The 14,453-nt window shown below is 42.9% G+C and overlaps 1 protein-coding gene across 3 annotated transcripts in view; it reads left to right on the plus strand.

Moving 5' to 3' along the window:
• The window catches only part of C2CD3 (C2 domain containing 3 centriole elongation regulator), a 93,107-nt gene extending 80,245 nt beyond the window's left edge, over nt 1–12,862 (plus strand). For all 3 annotated transcript variants that reach the window (XM_058185765.1, XM_058185766.1, XM_058185767.1), the window contains 2 exons: nt 104–209; nt 11,020–12,862. In XM_058185765.1, the coding sequence (XP_058041748.1) occupies nt 104–209; nt 11,020–11,157 (244 nt within the window). In that variant the 3' untranslated portion in view covers nt 11,158–12,862. The remainder of the gene's footprint in view (nt 1–103; nt 210–11,019) is intronic.
• Nucleotides 12,863–14,453: the final 1,591 nt, after the last annotated feature.

Consider the following 14,453-nt stretch of genomic DNA (forward strand, 5'->3'; position numbering starts at 1 on the left):
TAGTGCCCTTGCAACTTCGAACCTTCACTAAATGAAGCGTCGTAAGTCGAGGACTATACCTCTGCCCGCCCCAGGTGTTCTCTTCCTTAACTCCGTTCCTCAGATCCGAGCCGATTGTGGTGCCCAATTTCTTCCTTCCGCCACAACATCTGGAGGTTTCCATGAGGCTTCTCAGCGCTTCCTCTTCTCCCCTGGCAGCTGCTCATAAAGTAAGTATTATTACGTTTTTTTAACTCGTTTTATAAGCCATCCGGAGTCCCCTCTACAGGAGATCCGGGCGGCATAAAATCAGAATAGAGAAGCAATAAAATAAACGGGGGAACTGTTTGCATTTTCTTCTCTGCTTGGCCTTCAGCTCTGAATATATATATAGAGAGAAACTGATGTCCTTCTTCAGACCTTTATAGATTTAATTTCCACGTAAACAGGACTTGGCAAGGGAATGGATCTCCCGATAATCCACCTGGTCCACCGAGTATCCTATTAGCAGTCCCTTAGCATTTAGCACTTCGGCCATGACACCGGGCAGTCCTAGAGCCAGAATTAGTTCAACCTTCAACCTCCTGAGAATATTTGTTTCAAAAAGTTTTGGGTCTCCTTTGTGCTCTCTGAGCTTGGTGGTTTTCTTGCAGATGTTTCATGACCTAACTAGGTAATGCTGGGCGGGGGGGGGGGGCAGGTTTGTGGAGTGGAGGAGGGGGAGAAAGAAAGAGAAAGAGGATCATGGGGGGGGTCTTTGGTGATGTCTGAACTTGGTTGTTTTCTTGCAGACGTTTCATGACCCGACTACGTAACATCATCAGGCTAGAAGAGAGTGGGGTTTGTGGAGTGGAGGAGGAGAGGGCTGTGGGGTACTTGGTGATCTCTTGAGTTTGGTGGTTTTCTTGCAGACATTTCATGACCCAACTAGGTAACATTATCAATGCTAGAAGGGAGTGGGGTTTGTGGAAGAGGGAAAGAAGTAGGAAGAGGAGGAGGAGGAGGAGGAGGAGGAAAACAAGGACTGTAGCATCCTTGGTGCTCTCTGAGCTTGGTGGTTTTCTTGCAGTTTCATGACCCAACTAAGTAATACAGTCAATGCTAGGAGGGTTTGTAGAGAGGATGGGAGAACTGTAGGGTCCTTGGTTCTCTCTGAGCCTGGTTGTTTCCTTGGAGACATTTTATTACCCAACTAGGTAACATCATCCGTCCTAGAAGGGAGGAGGAAGACATGGAAGAGGCAGAGAAAAAGGGCTGTGAGGAACTTGGTGCTCTCTGAGTTTGGTTGTTTTCTTGTAGACATATCATTACCCAACTAGGTAACATCATCCGTGCTACAAGGGAGTGAGATTTGCTCTCATTTTACATAAAGTGGCTTGCCCCGTCATTGTTGTGGGGAGTATTCTTAGTGATTCCTCGATTCGGCTGTTGTCTGTTTGCTATGAGCTTGCTTATCTGAGTTGGTAGTTGCTGGATTGAGCTATTGTTTGTTTACTGTTTTAAAAATAACCAGCTGTTAAGTTCAAGAGGAGAGGCTGAAATGAGTGAGTTGCGTTTAGAAATACGGTGGTACCTTGATACTCGACGCCTTTGAAACTCCTCGGATTTGGTACTCAACGCATTTTTATGTGAAAATGTTGTCCCGTTACTCATCGTTTGTTTGGTACCCAATGCGCAAGCTAGAACTTGTCGGCATCGGCTGCCTTACGACTCGCCACATCGTTCCATTACGGGAAAAATTTGTTCGGTACTTTTCATTTTTTGGTACTCATCCTCCCGGAACCAGTGATGAGTACTAAGGTACCACCCTACCTATAGAGCACGGCCAAGCTAGGGCGGCATGTGGAGTTTGCAGAAACTGGGAAGTTAGTATCATAACAGAAATTTATCCTTCCCAGAAAAGGAGAAATCATATGAATAAAAAGATTAAAGGTTAATAAGTAAAGGTTAAGAGGTTTGCTATGGGTTATGTCCTGGGAATGGGACACAACTCAACCCTTTGCGTTGTATTAGTGGAAACGTATTTTTCTCTTATGCACAACCTTCCCCAACTGCAGCCTTGATTTGGTTAAAAACGGTTACAAAGAAGGAAGCGGGGAAAACGGGAAGCGTCAGAGAGGGTGAGGAAGCACAGAACCTTCTAGAACAGGGGTCTCCAACCTTGGCCACTTTAAGCCTGGTGGACTTCAACTCCCAGAATCCCCCAGCCAGCAAAGCTGGCTGGGGGATTCTGGGAGTTGAAGTCCACCAGGCTTAAAGTGGCCAAGGTTGGAGACCCCTGTTCTAGAACTAATCCCTTTCCTCCTTGAGTTAGTTTGGAATTCTCTTTCCCAGCAAGGAGAGAGCGTGAGCCAAAACCCAAGGAGGAATGATAAATCAAGAGACATTTCCTTCCAAAACTGTTAAGTTTAGAAGCGGAATCATTATCGGGGCAGAGAAATACCATCCTGTTCTTTCCTCAAAGCGCCAAAAATTGGAGGGTTATTATTTATTATTTTTTAATAGCCCTTCTCAGAAAGTTCTCCACGCTGACCTCATCAATCCAAGAACACCAGGGTCGGTTTCACTGAGCCGAGTGACGTCCAGGCTGTCACTTCCACCGATGGCAAATTTAAGGGTCACCTCCTGACCTCCGGAGAATCTGTAAAAGAACTTTGGCAAAAGGAGGGGGAACATCTCGCTTGGGTTAAACCAAAAATAGACCTTTAATGACCCTGAAGGAAGGGCCAAGATCAAGGAGCCGTAAAACTTCTCTGGACTAAGATCCCTGAGCTTTGTGACAGACAGCAAATTATACAAGAACAGAAATACAGGGGGAAAAAATCCTTGATTTAGGACAGGGGTATCCAGCCTCCGTGACTTTTAAGACTTGTGGACTTCTCAACTCCCAGAATTCCCCAGCCAGCGGTAGCATTGCCCTAAAAGCTTCACATTGCTGACAGAAGGTTTTCAGGCTGAATCCTATAGCACAGGGGTCTCCAACCTTGGTCCCTTTAAGACTTGTGGACTTCAACTCCCAGCAAAGCTGGCTGAGGAACTCTGGGAATTGAAGTCCACAAGTCTTAAAGGGACCAAGGTTGGAGACCCCTGCTCTAGCATCGGAAGTTGCAAAGGTGAACGAGATGGGCAGTTTCTAAGTGGGATGGATGAGTGGGTGGGTGGACAGAGAGAAAGAGAAGGAGAAAGAGAGAGAAATAGATAAAGAGAGTTAAGAGATGAGGAAGAAAAATGATGGATAGATGGATGGATGATACAGGTCAGGGGTCTCCAACCTTGGCAAACTTTAAGACCTGTGGACTTCAACTCCCAGCTTTGCTGGCTGAGGAACTCTGGGAGTTGAAGTCCACAAGTCTTAAAAGTTGCCAAGGTTGGAGACCCCAGATATATATGATGGATGAATAGATAAATGATAGATAGATAGATAGATAGATAGATAGATAGATAGATAGATAGATAGATAGATAGATAGATAGATAGATAGATAGGGATGGATGGATGGATGGATGGATGGATGGATGGATGGATAGATAGATAGATAGATAGATAGATAGATAGATAGATAGATAGATAGATAGATAGATAGATATGGATGGATGGATGGATGAATGGATAGATAGATAGATAGATAGATAGATAGATAGATAGATAGATAGATAGATAGATAGATAGATAGATAGATATGGATGGATAGATAGACAGACAGACAGACAGACAGACAGACAGACAGACAGACAGAGAGAGAGAGATAGATAGATAGATAGATAGATAGATAGATAGATAGATAGATAGATAGAAAGAAAGAAAGAAAGAATACTTTATTGTCACTTTGAATGTACACTAATTGGCATACATTAAAATGAAATGACAATGCATGCAGCTCTCAAAGGGTGAGAGAGAGAGAGAGAGGGATGTCAGAAACCAGGCTGAGCAAACAGCAGATTCTCCATCCATCCATGGGATGCAGGAAGCACATGGAACCAACGTTCCCTCCTCTCTCCACGGAACCGGTGCCTGGTGCCCTAAAGGTTGGCGGCCAAGTGGGCTAACGGGTTCTTAATGAGGACCAGAAAGTTGAGGAAGTGCGCCAGCTCCTTCATCTGCAGCTCCTCTGCGATCCCGTGTGCCAGAAGCGACCCAGCCTGAAGGGCCTGGATCAGCAGAGGGAATCTCAGGGAAACCTTCCGCCCACCTGGCTGCCTTTTCCCGTCCTTTGCTGACTCAAGCAGTACAGAGGCAAACCGGAGCCGGCGGCAGCCGGATGAGTTTTTTTTTTCCGGCTGCGACAGCAACACACGGCCCTTTCTGCCAGGTGGCAGGAGGCGAACCAGCTGCCCTCTTTTGCCAGCCCCTTAAGACTCTTTAAGCAGCCCTGCCATCACTGAAGCCCTCTCTCTGCCTGAAGTGAAAATAAGCGGGTATAAATAGGAGGCCTGACACCCGATCCGGGTGTCATTTGTGTTCCGACTTTCAGCGCCTGGAAAGTTACAGCGTTTGGGGAGCTGAAATCCGCCCTGAACATGTCCCAAAGGTGGGTTTTTTGTTTTTCTTTTTCAAGAGGCGACTGGACTTCCTGGTTTTTAACATAACATAACAACAGAGTTGGAAGGGACCTTGGAGGCCTTCTAGTCCAACCCCCTGCCCAGGCAGGAAACCCTACACCATCTCAGTCAGATGGTTATCCAACATTTTCTTTAAAATTTCCAGTGTTGCAGCATTCACAACTTCTGCAGGCAAGTCGTTCCACTGATTAATTGTTCTAACTGTCAGGAAATTTCTCTGTCAGGAAATTTTCTCTGAAGACGTTTCGCTCCTCATCCAGGGAGATTCTTCAGCTCTGCAAGGAATATCAATCCTTCCCTTCCCCCAGAGCTGAAGAAGCTCCTTGGATGAGGAGCGAAACGTCTTCAAAGAAAAACCAGAAAGTCCAGTTGACTCTTGGAAAAAGCACCTTGGGGACAACCATGACCTGGATGATGGAGAATCTCCATAGACACCTGAGCGTGGTCACCTGAGTGGCATCACTTTGATTTCTTCGGGCATCTAGAATAGCTTTGTCTCCAACAATAGGGGTTAGGACTTTGGGGTTACAGGTAGTCCTCAACCTACGACCACAATGGAGCCCCAAATTTCTCTCGCTAAGTGAGAGACGGTTGTTAAGTGAATTTTGGCCCGTTTTATGACCTTCCCTGCCACGGTTGCTAAGCGAATCGGTGCAAGCTGTTAAGTTAGTCACAGGGTCGTTAAGTGAACCTGGTTTCCCCCATTGATTTTGCTTGTCAGAAGGTCACAAAAGGGGATCGCGTGACCTCTGGAGACCGCAACCGTCATAAATATGAGTCAGTTTCCAAGCGCCTGAATTTTCAATCCCGTGACCATGGGGGGTGGGCGTGGTGCAAGGGACGTAAGTGTGAAAAACGATCGTGTCCCTTTTTTTCAGGGCTGTTGTAACTTTGAACGGTCACTAAATGAACGATTGTAAGTCGAGGACTGCCTGTATTTGGTTATGAGAGCCAGTTTCACATAGTGGTTAAGATGTTGGCCTAGATCCCAGGAGACTGTGAGTTCTAGTCCCGCCTGAGGGGTGAAAGCTGGCTGGGTGACTTTGCACCAAACACTAGGAGATGGTGAGCTCTAGTTCCACCATAGACATGAAAGCCAGCTGAACCAGTTCTTTTTTTCTCAGCCCAAACCACCTCACAGGGTTGTTGTTGTGGAGAATACAGGAGGAGGAAGGAGTACGTACATTCGCCACTTTGAGTTGCTTATAAAGTAATAAAGGCAAATTAAAAAAATCAAATAAATGAATTAACTTCATCTATCTGATATCTGTTTATCATTTATCTATCTTTATCTATCTATCTACTGGAATCATATCTATCTATCTATTGTCTGTCATCTATCTGATATCTGTTTATCATCTACCTACTCAATCATCAATCATCTCTATCCATCAATCAACTTATCTATCATCTATCATTTATCATCTATCTTATTTATGTCTCTATCTTTCTATCTATCTAATCTCTATCTATCTTCTCAATCATCTCTATCCAACAATCAACCTATCTATCATCTATCTATCGTCTCTCTTTATCTATCTATCTATCTATCTATCTATCTATCTATCTCTATTATTTCTCTCTCTGTGTCTCTCATTATCTCTCTCTCTCTCTCTCTCTCTATCTATCTATCTATATCTATGTATCTATAGCTATCTCTCTATCTATACCTATCTCTCTATCTATCTATCTATCTATCTCTTATTATCTATCTATCTATCTATCTATCTATCTATCTATCTATCTATCTATCTATTATTTCTCTCTCTGTGTCTCTCATTATCTCTCTCTCTATCTATCTATATCTATGTATCTATAGCTATCTCTCTATCTATACCTATCTCTCTATCTCTCTATCTCTTATTATCTATCTATCTATCTATCTATTATTTCTCTCTCTGTGTCTCTCATTATCTCTCTCTCTCTATCTATCTATCTATCTATATCTATGTATCTATAGCTATCTCTCTATCTATACCTATCTCTCTCTCTATCTCTCTATCTCTTATTATCTATCTATCTATCTATCTATCTATCTATCTATCTATCTATCTATCTATCTATCTATCTATCTATCATCTATCTATTCTTATTGTCTATCTATCTTATTATATTTGTAAGCCACAGCCTTCCTCCCTGGCAGGCATATTTTGATGACCCTGGGATTGAGATCCAGCCGTTTGCAAAAATAATAATAATAATAATTAATTAATTAATTAATTAATTAATTAATAAATTGTGGCTGTGCTGCTAAAACTGAGCCGAGGCGAAAGTGCAGCCGAGTGTATTATTAGCGACGGAGTTTATTGCTTGGCTAAGCTGAACTCAGCCGAGAACTCGGCCCCTTTTCTAGAAGGCCGCCCCCCCCTCACTTTCCTACAGTTTGAGGGGGCCGGTTGGAGAGTGGAAAAACAGCCCCCCTCAGTAGGTGAAAGGTGGAGGGCCATGAATAGCTTGTGACCAGCTGCCTGCCTTGGGCTGCCCTTTTGCAGAAGGCAGAGTTTATTCCGAACCAGGGTTTAAGATTGCAGAACAGAGTTTAATGGCCACCCCACCCCACCCACCCACCCACCCACCGCTGCGATTTCTCTTGGCTCTCCCCCCACTTCCTTTCCCCAAAGTTCAAGGCTGCTATTTGGGAAAAAAAAGAAAAGAAACCACACAGGCCAGGATCCTTCATCAGCAAAATTCCAACCTGCGATGAAAAAAAAGGAGAATTTCGCCCTTGTGTAAAGAAGGCAGTTTTAAGAAACGTCTTTGCAGAGCAGTGGTAGGGGGTTAAAAGTGTTTCAAGGATGCTAGTCTGTTGCAGGATGTTGGCCTGTTGCGATTCTCGGCCACCCGGCCCACTCGCCCGAGGGGGACCCTCCTTTCTACAATACCTGTAATCCTCCCACTTACGACCACAATTGAGCCTGAAATTTCTGCTGCTAAACAAAGCAGTTCTTAAGATCTTTCTTGCCACGGTCGTTAAGTGAACCCCTGCAGTTGTTACGTCAGTACAGTTGTTTAAGTGACTCAGGGCTTCCCCGTTGACTTTGCTTGTCAGAAAGCCGCAAAACGGGATCACGTGACCCCGGGACGCGGCAACTGTCATAAGTACACGCCAGTTGCCGAGTGTCTGAATTTTGATCATGTCGCCAGGGGGATACAACAATGGTCGTTCTTGTGAAAAACGGTCATAAGTCGCTTTTTTTCAGTGACTTTTCAACGCACGGGCCTCAAAATTCCAGAATTCTCCCGCGAAACTTTGGATCTTTCTTTCCTAAGGCAAGAGATTTCCTCTGTATTTCTGTTAAATTTCATTCATTTAAGGATTAGCCCCCTTCTCTGCCGTATCGAATTATTTTGGATTTTTGTTTCTGTCATAACAGGGTATCAACCTTTCTACCCGATTTGAGTGGGGGGAGGAACATAGAATCACGGAGTTTGAACCGTCTGTGTATTAATGGAGAGAGATTGCGAAAGCTTCCTGGTTCAAGCTCACCTTTGTCCTCACCTGCCTGGGGAGCCCAAGGCAGACGGTCGGATGGACGGGTTTTACTTTCCCGCCCAGCTTCTCCTTCCTGCAGCATTGCCTGAAGGGCTTCCTGGGCATCTGAGGATCCCAAGGGGCCAGGAATTTTTCTTCCCGGCAGTTGCAGCTCCAAAAATCTACTAAAAGGTAGCTGGATTCTGCTGCAGGGCCCTGGGGACAAGAAGCACAGTTTTGTTTCGCCATCTAAATTCTCTCTGTCCATCCATCCCTACCATACAGTATCTATCATCTGTCTTTCTCCACACAATATCCATCCATTTATGTCTATCTGTCTGTCTATCTTATCTACCACCTCTATCTCCTATTTATCTCTTTATTTTTTCTGCATGTCTATCACTCCACCATCTCTGTCTCTGTTCTTCTCATCTATCCATCCATCCATCACTAAATCATCTCTCTCCACCCAATAGGCAGCCAGCCAGTCTTCTATTTCCCTCTCTCTCTCTCTATTTATCTATCTCAATCAATCAATTTATCTGTCAGTCAGTCGCTTCGAAGTCCCTCTCTGCATCTGAAGGAATTATGTTGGAGGAGGCGGCCAAGGTGGCTACGGGGGTATCTATGGTTGGAACCTTAAGAAGGTCCTCGAGCTCCTGATCTGTTGTGTACATTTTCTTGTCTGAACCACTAGGGGTGGGAATGGTACCTGGGTGACCCCATTGATGCTGAATGATGTCTAAGAAGAGCTTAGGTGATGGAATCTGTCTATCTGTTGGTCGGTCTATCCATCCATCCATCCATCTACTTCTTTATCATGTCAGTCCATCCATCCATCGATATCTATCTATCTATCCATCCATCCACCAATCAATCCATCCATCCATCCATCCATCCATACTTCTACTTCTTTATCATGTCAGTCCGTCCATCCATCCATCCATATCTATCTATCCATCCATCCATCCATCCATCCATCCATCCATCCATCCATCCTTCTACTTCTTTATCATGTCAGTCCATCCATCCATCCATCTACTTCTTTATCATGTTAGTCCATCCATCCATCCATATCTATCCATCCATCCATCCTTCTACTTCTTTATCATGTCAGTCCATCCATCCATCCATATCTATCCATCCATCCATCCTTCTACTTCTTTATCATGTTAGTCCATCCATCCATCCATCCATCTACTTCTTTATCATGTTAGTCCATCCATCCATCCATATCTATCTATCTATCCATCCATCCATCCATCCATCCATCCATCCATCCATCCATCCATCCTTCTACTTCTTTATCATGTTAGTCCATCCATCCATCCATATCTATCTATCCATCCATCCATCCATCCATCCATCCTTCTACTTCTTTATCATGTTAGTCCATCCATCCATCCATATCTATCTATCCATCCATCCATCCATCCTTCTACTTCTTTATCATGTCAGTCCATCCATCCATCCATCCATCTACTTCTTTATCATGTTAGTCCATCCATCCATCCTTCTACTTCTTTATCATGTCAGTCCATCCATCCATCCATCCATCTATTTCTTTATCATGTTAGTCCATCCATCCATCCATCCTTCTACTTCTTTATCATGTCAGTCCATCCATCCATCCATATCTATCCATCCATCCTTCCTTCTGCTTCTTTATCATGTTAGTCCATTCATCCATCCATCCATCCATCCATCCATCTACTTCTTTATCATGTTAGTCCATCCATCCATCCATCCTTCTACTTCTTTATCATGTTAGTCCATCCATCCATCCATATCTATCCATCCATCCATCCATCCATCCATTCATCCATCCATCCTTCTACTTCTTTATCATGTCAGTCCATCCATCCATCCATCCATCTACTTCTTTATCATGTTAGTCCATCCATCCATCCATCCATCTACTTCTTTATCATGTCAGTCCATCCATCCATCCATATCTATCCATCCATCCATCCATCTACTTCTTTATCATGTTAGTCCATCCATCCATCCATCCATCTACTTCTTTATCATGTCAGTCCATCCATCCATCCATATCTATCCATCCATCCATCCTTCTACTTCTTTATCATGTTCGTCCATCCATCCATCCATATCTATCCATCCATCCTTCCTTCTGCTTCTTTATCATGTTAGTCCATTCATCCATCCATCCATCCATCCATCCATCTACTTCTTTATCATGTTAGTCCATCCATCCATCCATATCTATCCATCCATCCATCCATCCATTCATCCATCCATCCTTCTACTTCTTTATCATGTCAGTCCATCCATCCATCCATCCATCTACTTCTTTATCATGTTAGTCCATCCATCCATCCATCCATCTACTTCTTTATCATGTCAGTCCATCCATCCATCCATATCTATCCATCCATCCATCCATCTACTTCTTTATCATGTTAGTCCATCCATCCATCCATCCATCTACTTCTTTATCATGTCAGTCCATCCATCCATCCATATCTATCCATCCATCCATCCTTCTACTTCTTTATCATGTTCGTCCATCCATCCATCCATCTACTTCTTTATCATGTCAGTCCATCCATCCATATCTATCTATCTATCTATCTATCTATCTATCTATCTATCCATCCATCCATCCATCCACCCACCCACCCATCCATCTACTTCTTTATCATGTTAGTCCATCCATATCTATCTATCTATCTATCTATCTATCTATCTATCTATCTATCTATCTATCATCTTCCATCTATCTAATTTATATGACATCCATGTATTCTGCAGAGTGACTCTGGGGCTTTCAGAATCGCCCAGCAAATCAGCTGTTCCCTCAAAGGAATTTGTATCCTGATTTCTTTTCTCTTCGTTTGTCTATGCACCAAACGTAGAAACTGCCCATCTCACTCCCAGAGCGACTTCTGGAGTCCCTGGAGGAATTTGGGTTTTTTTGAAATGATTTCTGTATAAGAGCAACCAAGAAGCTCTCAAAAGAGCCATTTTCCTTTCCTTCTGTTTCAGGCTGGAAAAGACCGAAGCGAGGCGCCGGGAATTCCTCACCGAAGGCCCAAGCCAAGCCCGATGCCTCTTCAGCTGCCCGAAGAGGAAATGAAAAGAATCGCTCGGATTTTTTCCACGCAGTTCTCCGAAAAAGCATAAAACCAGCAGGACCGAGTCGGCTTCATAAAACTTCCAGCAAAGGCTGTGACCTCGGCCTTCTCAATGCCACCGACCCCAAATGCAGAGGGTGGGGTGGGGGGTCCCATCAGCGCAAGATCCCTCTGCCGGACCCCGAGACTCACCTGTGGCCCCGGCCCTTGTTTCTGGAACAGCACCTAATCAAGCAACACTTTGGTCTCCTTGAAGAACGTAGAGACACACGTGAGCCAAGATAATGAACGTTGGCATCCCTTGCGTCAACTCATCCGAAAGGCAATTTTGGGTTTGGAGTGGGCACCACCAGGACAAACTAACGTTCTCCAGGCCACATCCTTTCCTCACCACCTTCTTGTCAACATCATGTGCCTCCTGGCCTGTGTTGGCATGGGAACTGCAAGGATGCCCCTCTGGGCAAAATGACACGCAAGGCCCCTGGCATGACTGTGGGGGGGGGGACCTCAATATCTACCCCAGTTCCTTCCATAGCAGAGAAATCCAGATTATTTTCTTTCTTTCTTTCTTTCTTTCTTTCTTTCTTTCTTTCTTTCTTTCTTTCCTTTTCTTTCCTTTCCTTCTTACTTACTTTCTCTTTCTTACTTTCTCCTTTTCTTTCTTTTTCTTTCCTTTGTTCTTTTTCTCTATTTCTCTTTCTCTGTTTTTCTTTCTCCTTTTTCTTTCTCCCTTTGTCTCTCTTTCTATTTCTTCCTTTCTCTTTCTCTTTCTTTCTGTATTGTCTTTCTTTTTCCTTCCTTTCTTCCTTCCTTCTCTTTCCTTCCCTCCCTCTCTCCTTCTTTCCTTCCTTCTTCCTCCCTCCTTCCCTTCCTTCCTCAAATATCGGTGCCACTTTGAAGAGATTCTACCTGCCAGCCAAAATTGATTAATTGTCACCTTAGCGATAGAAAGATAAGGGGGGGGGGGGAAAGGTGCATTGCAGCAACAGAATTATCTCTTTTTTTTCCCAAGCTCCACCTTTTGGCTCCATGTCTTTTTTTTTTTTTTTTTGGCATTGGAAAGGAACAGATTCATTCCAAAGAGTTGCATCTCCCAAAAGTTACACTCTGGCTATCTCGGATCCATAAAGGCACCCTCCTTTCCTCCCTCTCTCTTTAAAAATCCACCCTGGATCTCTCGTTTACCTTTTCATTTCTTTCCATTTGTCTCCCATGGGGAAAAATTAATAATCCTTTCTGGATTCTTTGCCTGAAGGAATTTGGAAGTGAACACCTGAGAGTCTGGGCTTAAAAAGACATCCTTTCCCGAACAACTTTTTAAAACTGATTTTCTTCCAAGCACCAACCTTTCCCAATAGGACTGCAGGTTATCTGGCTATCCTGGATGAAGTATGAACTGGAAAGGGTTGTAGGAGAGCTATTATAAGCTTAGGATACTGTTTTATTTAAACGGCGGCCTGCTTGGTTCTCACAGGATCGGGGATAAATGCTCCATCTGTGGGAGTTTTCCCAGCCTTCCACAGCAAAAAAAGAAATGTGGAAATTTGCATCCAGCTGCCCAGGTGTATGTGTGACTCTAATCCATTGTATAAGCCTTGATTCTCCTGGTTTGTCCAATTTTTAGGAACGTATCGGGTTTTGGGGAAAATAATGCGTCCAAATGGAACCGTGCTAATTTATTTACAAAGTATTTTTAGTTTGTTCTTTTTTTATTATTATTATCGTGATTCTGGGTTTTTACACAATAAAAACAATGTTATATTTTTATGAATTCAAGCATATTTCTTCGATAGCAATGTTAATGTTTGAGGCAGGAGAGCAGCGTTTCTCAGCCTCCCACCCCTTTAAGAGGTCTGGACTTCAACTCCCAGAATTCATGGGTGGCTGGGGAATTCTGGGGGTTGAAGTCCAGACCTCTTAAAGGGGCCAAACTCAAGAATTTCCCTAATGTTGACAGTTTCTTTGGGAGGGTGTAAAATTTGAGAAAGGAAGGCACCAAGGCTGAGGGAATACCCAGGTTCTGTCTAGAGGTAGTCCTCAACTTATGACCAGTTGATTATCAACAATTCAAAGTTATGACGGACCTCAACCAGGCAAAAAAGATTCATAAATTAGCATTCATTTCTGGTTTCCTTCAAAAAATGCCCATTGTAAACAAATAGAATAGAATAGAATAGAATAGAATAGAATAGAATAGAATAGAATAGAATAGAATAGAACTATGGAACAGAACAGAACAGAACAGAACAGAATAGAATAGAATAGAATAGAATAGAATAGAATAGAATAGAATAGAATAGAATAGAATAGAATAGAATAGAATTCTTTATTGGCCAAGTGTGATTGGATACACAAGGAATTTGTCTTGGTGCATATGCTCTCAGTGCTTGGTTTGGTTAACAACCATTGCAGATAAAGGTCGCAAAATCAGTGTTCACTTAACAACCATTGCAAACAAGGTCACAAAATCAGCATTCATTATTAACAACCATTGCAAAAGATTCATAAATTAGCATTCATTTCTGGTTTCCTTCAAAAAATGCCCATTGTAAACAAATAGAATAGAATAGAATAGAATAGAATAGAATAGAATAGAACTATGGAACAGAGCAGAGCAGAGCAGAACAGAACAGAACAGAACAGAACAGAACAGAACAGAACAGAACAGAACAGAACAGAACAGAACAGAATAGAATAGAATAGAATAGAATAGAATAGAATAGAATAGAATTCTTTATTGGCCAAGTGTGATTGGATACACAAGGAATTTGTCTTGGTGCATATGCTCTCAGTGCTTGGTTTGGTTAACAACCATTGAAGATAAAGGTTGCAAAATCAGTGTTCACTTAACAACCATTGCAAACAAGGTCACAAAATCGGCATTCATTATTAACAACCATTGCAAAAAAGATTATCAAATCAGATGCAGTCAAATAGTGACACACTTAACAACCAGCATGATTTACGACCGTAACGCCGGGCTCAATTGCAATCCTAAATCGAGGACTAACCTATATTACCATTCCACCGCTTAAAAATTAGACGTAATTTTAATATTAAAATGAGAGCGAAGCACGACCGAACCAGCGTTCCATTCCTGCAATGGAAAAATAGAATAGAATAGAATAGAATAGAATAGAATAGAATAGAATAGAATAGAATAGAATAGAATAGAATAGAATAGAATAGAATAGAATTCTTTATTGGCCAAGTGTGATTGGATACGCAAACGCAAAATGGTTGAAAATTTGAAATTGAGAATGCAAAAATCAACCCTTCCCAGTCTGGTCCCCTCCCTGCTTTCCGCTCTGAGTCCCATCATCCCCAGCCGTGAACCATATGAAT

Source organism: Ahaetulla prasina, chromosome 5 (genome assembly GCF_028640845.1).
Source record: "Ahaetulla prasina isolate Xishuangbanna chromosome 5, ASM2864084v1, whole genome shotgun sequence".
NCBI lineage: Eukaryota > Metazoa > Chordata > Lepidosauria > Squamata > Colubridae > Ahaetulla > Ahaetulla prasina.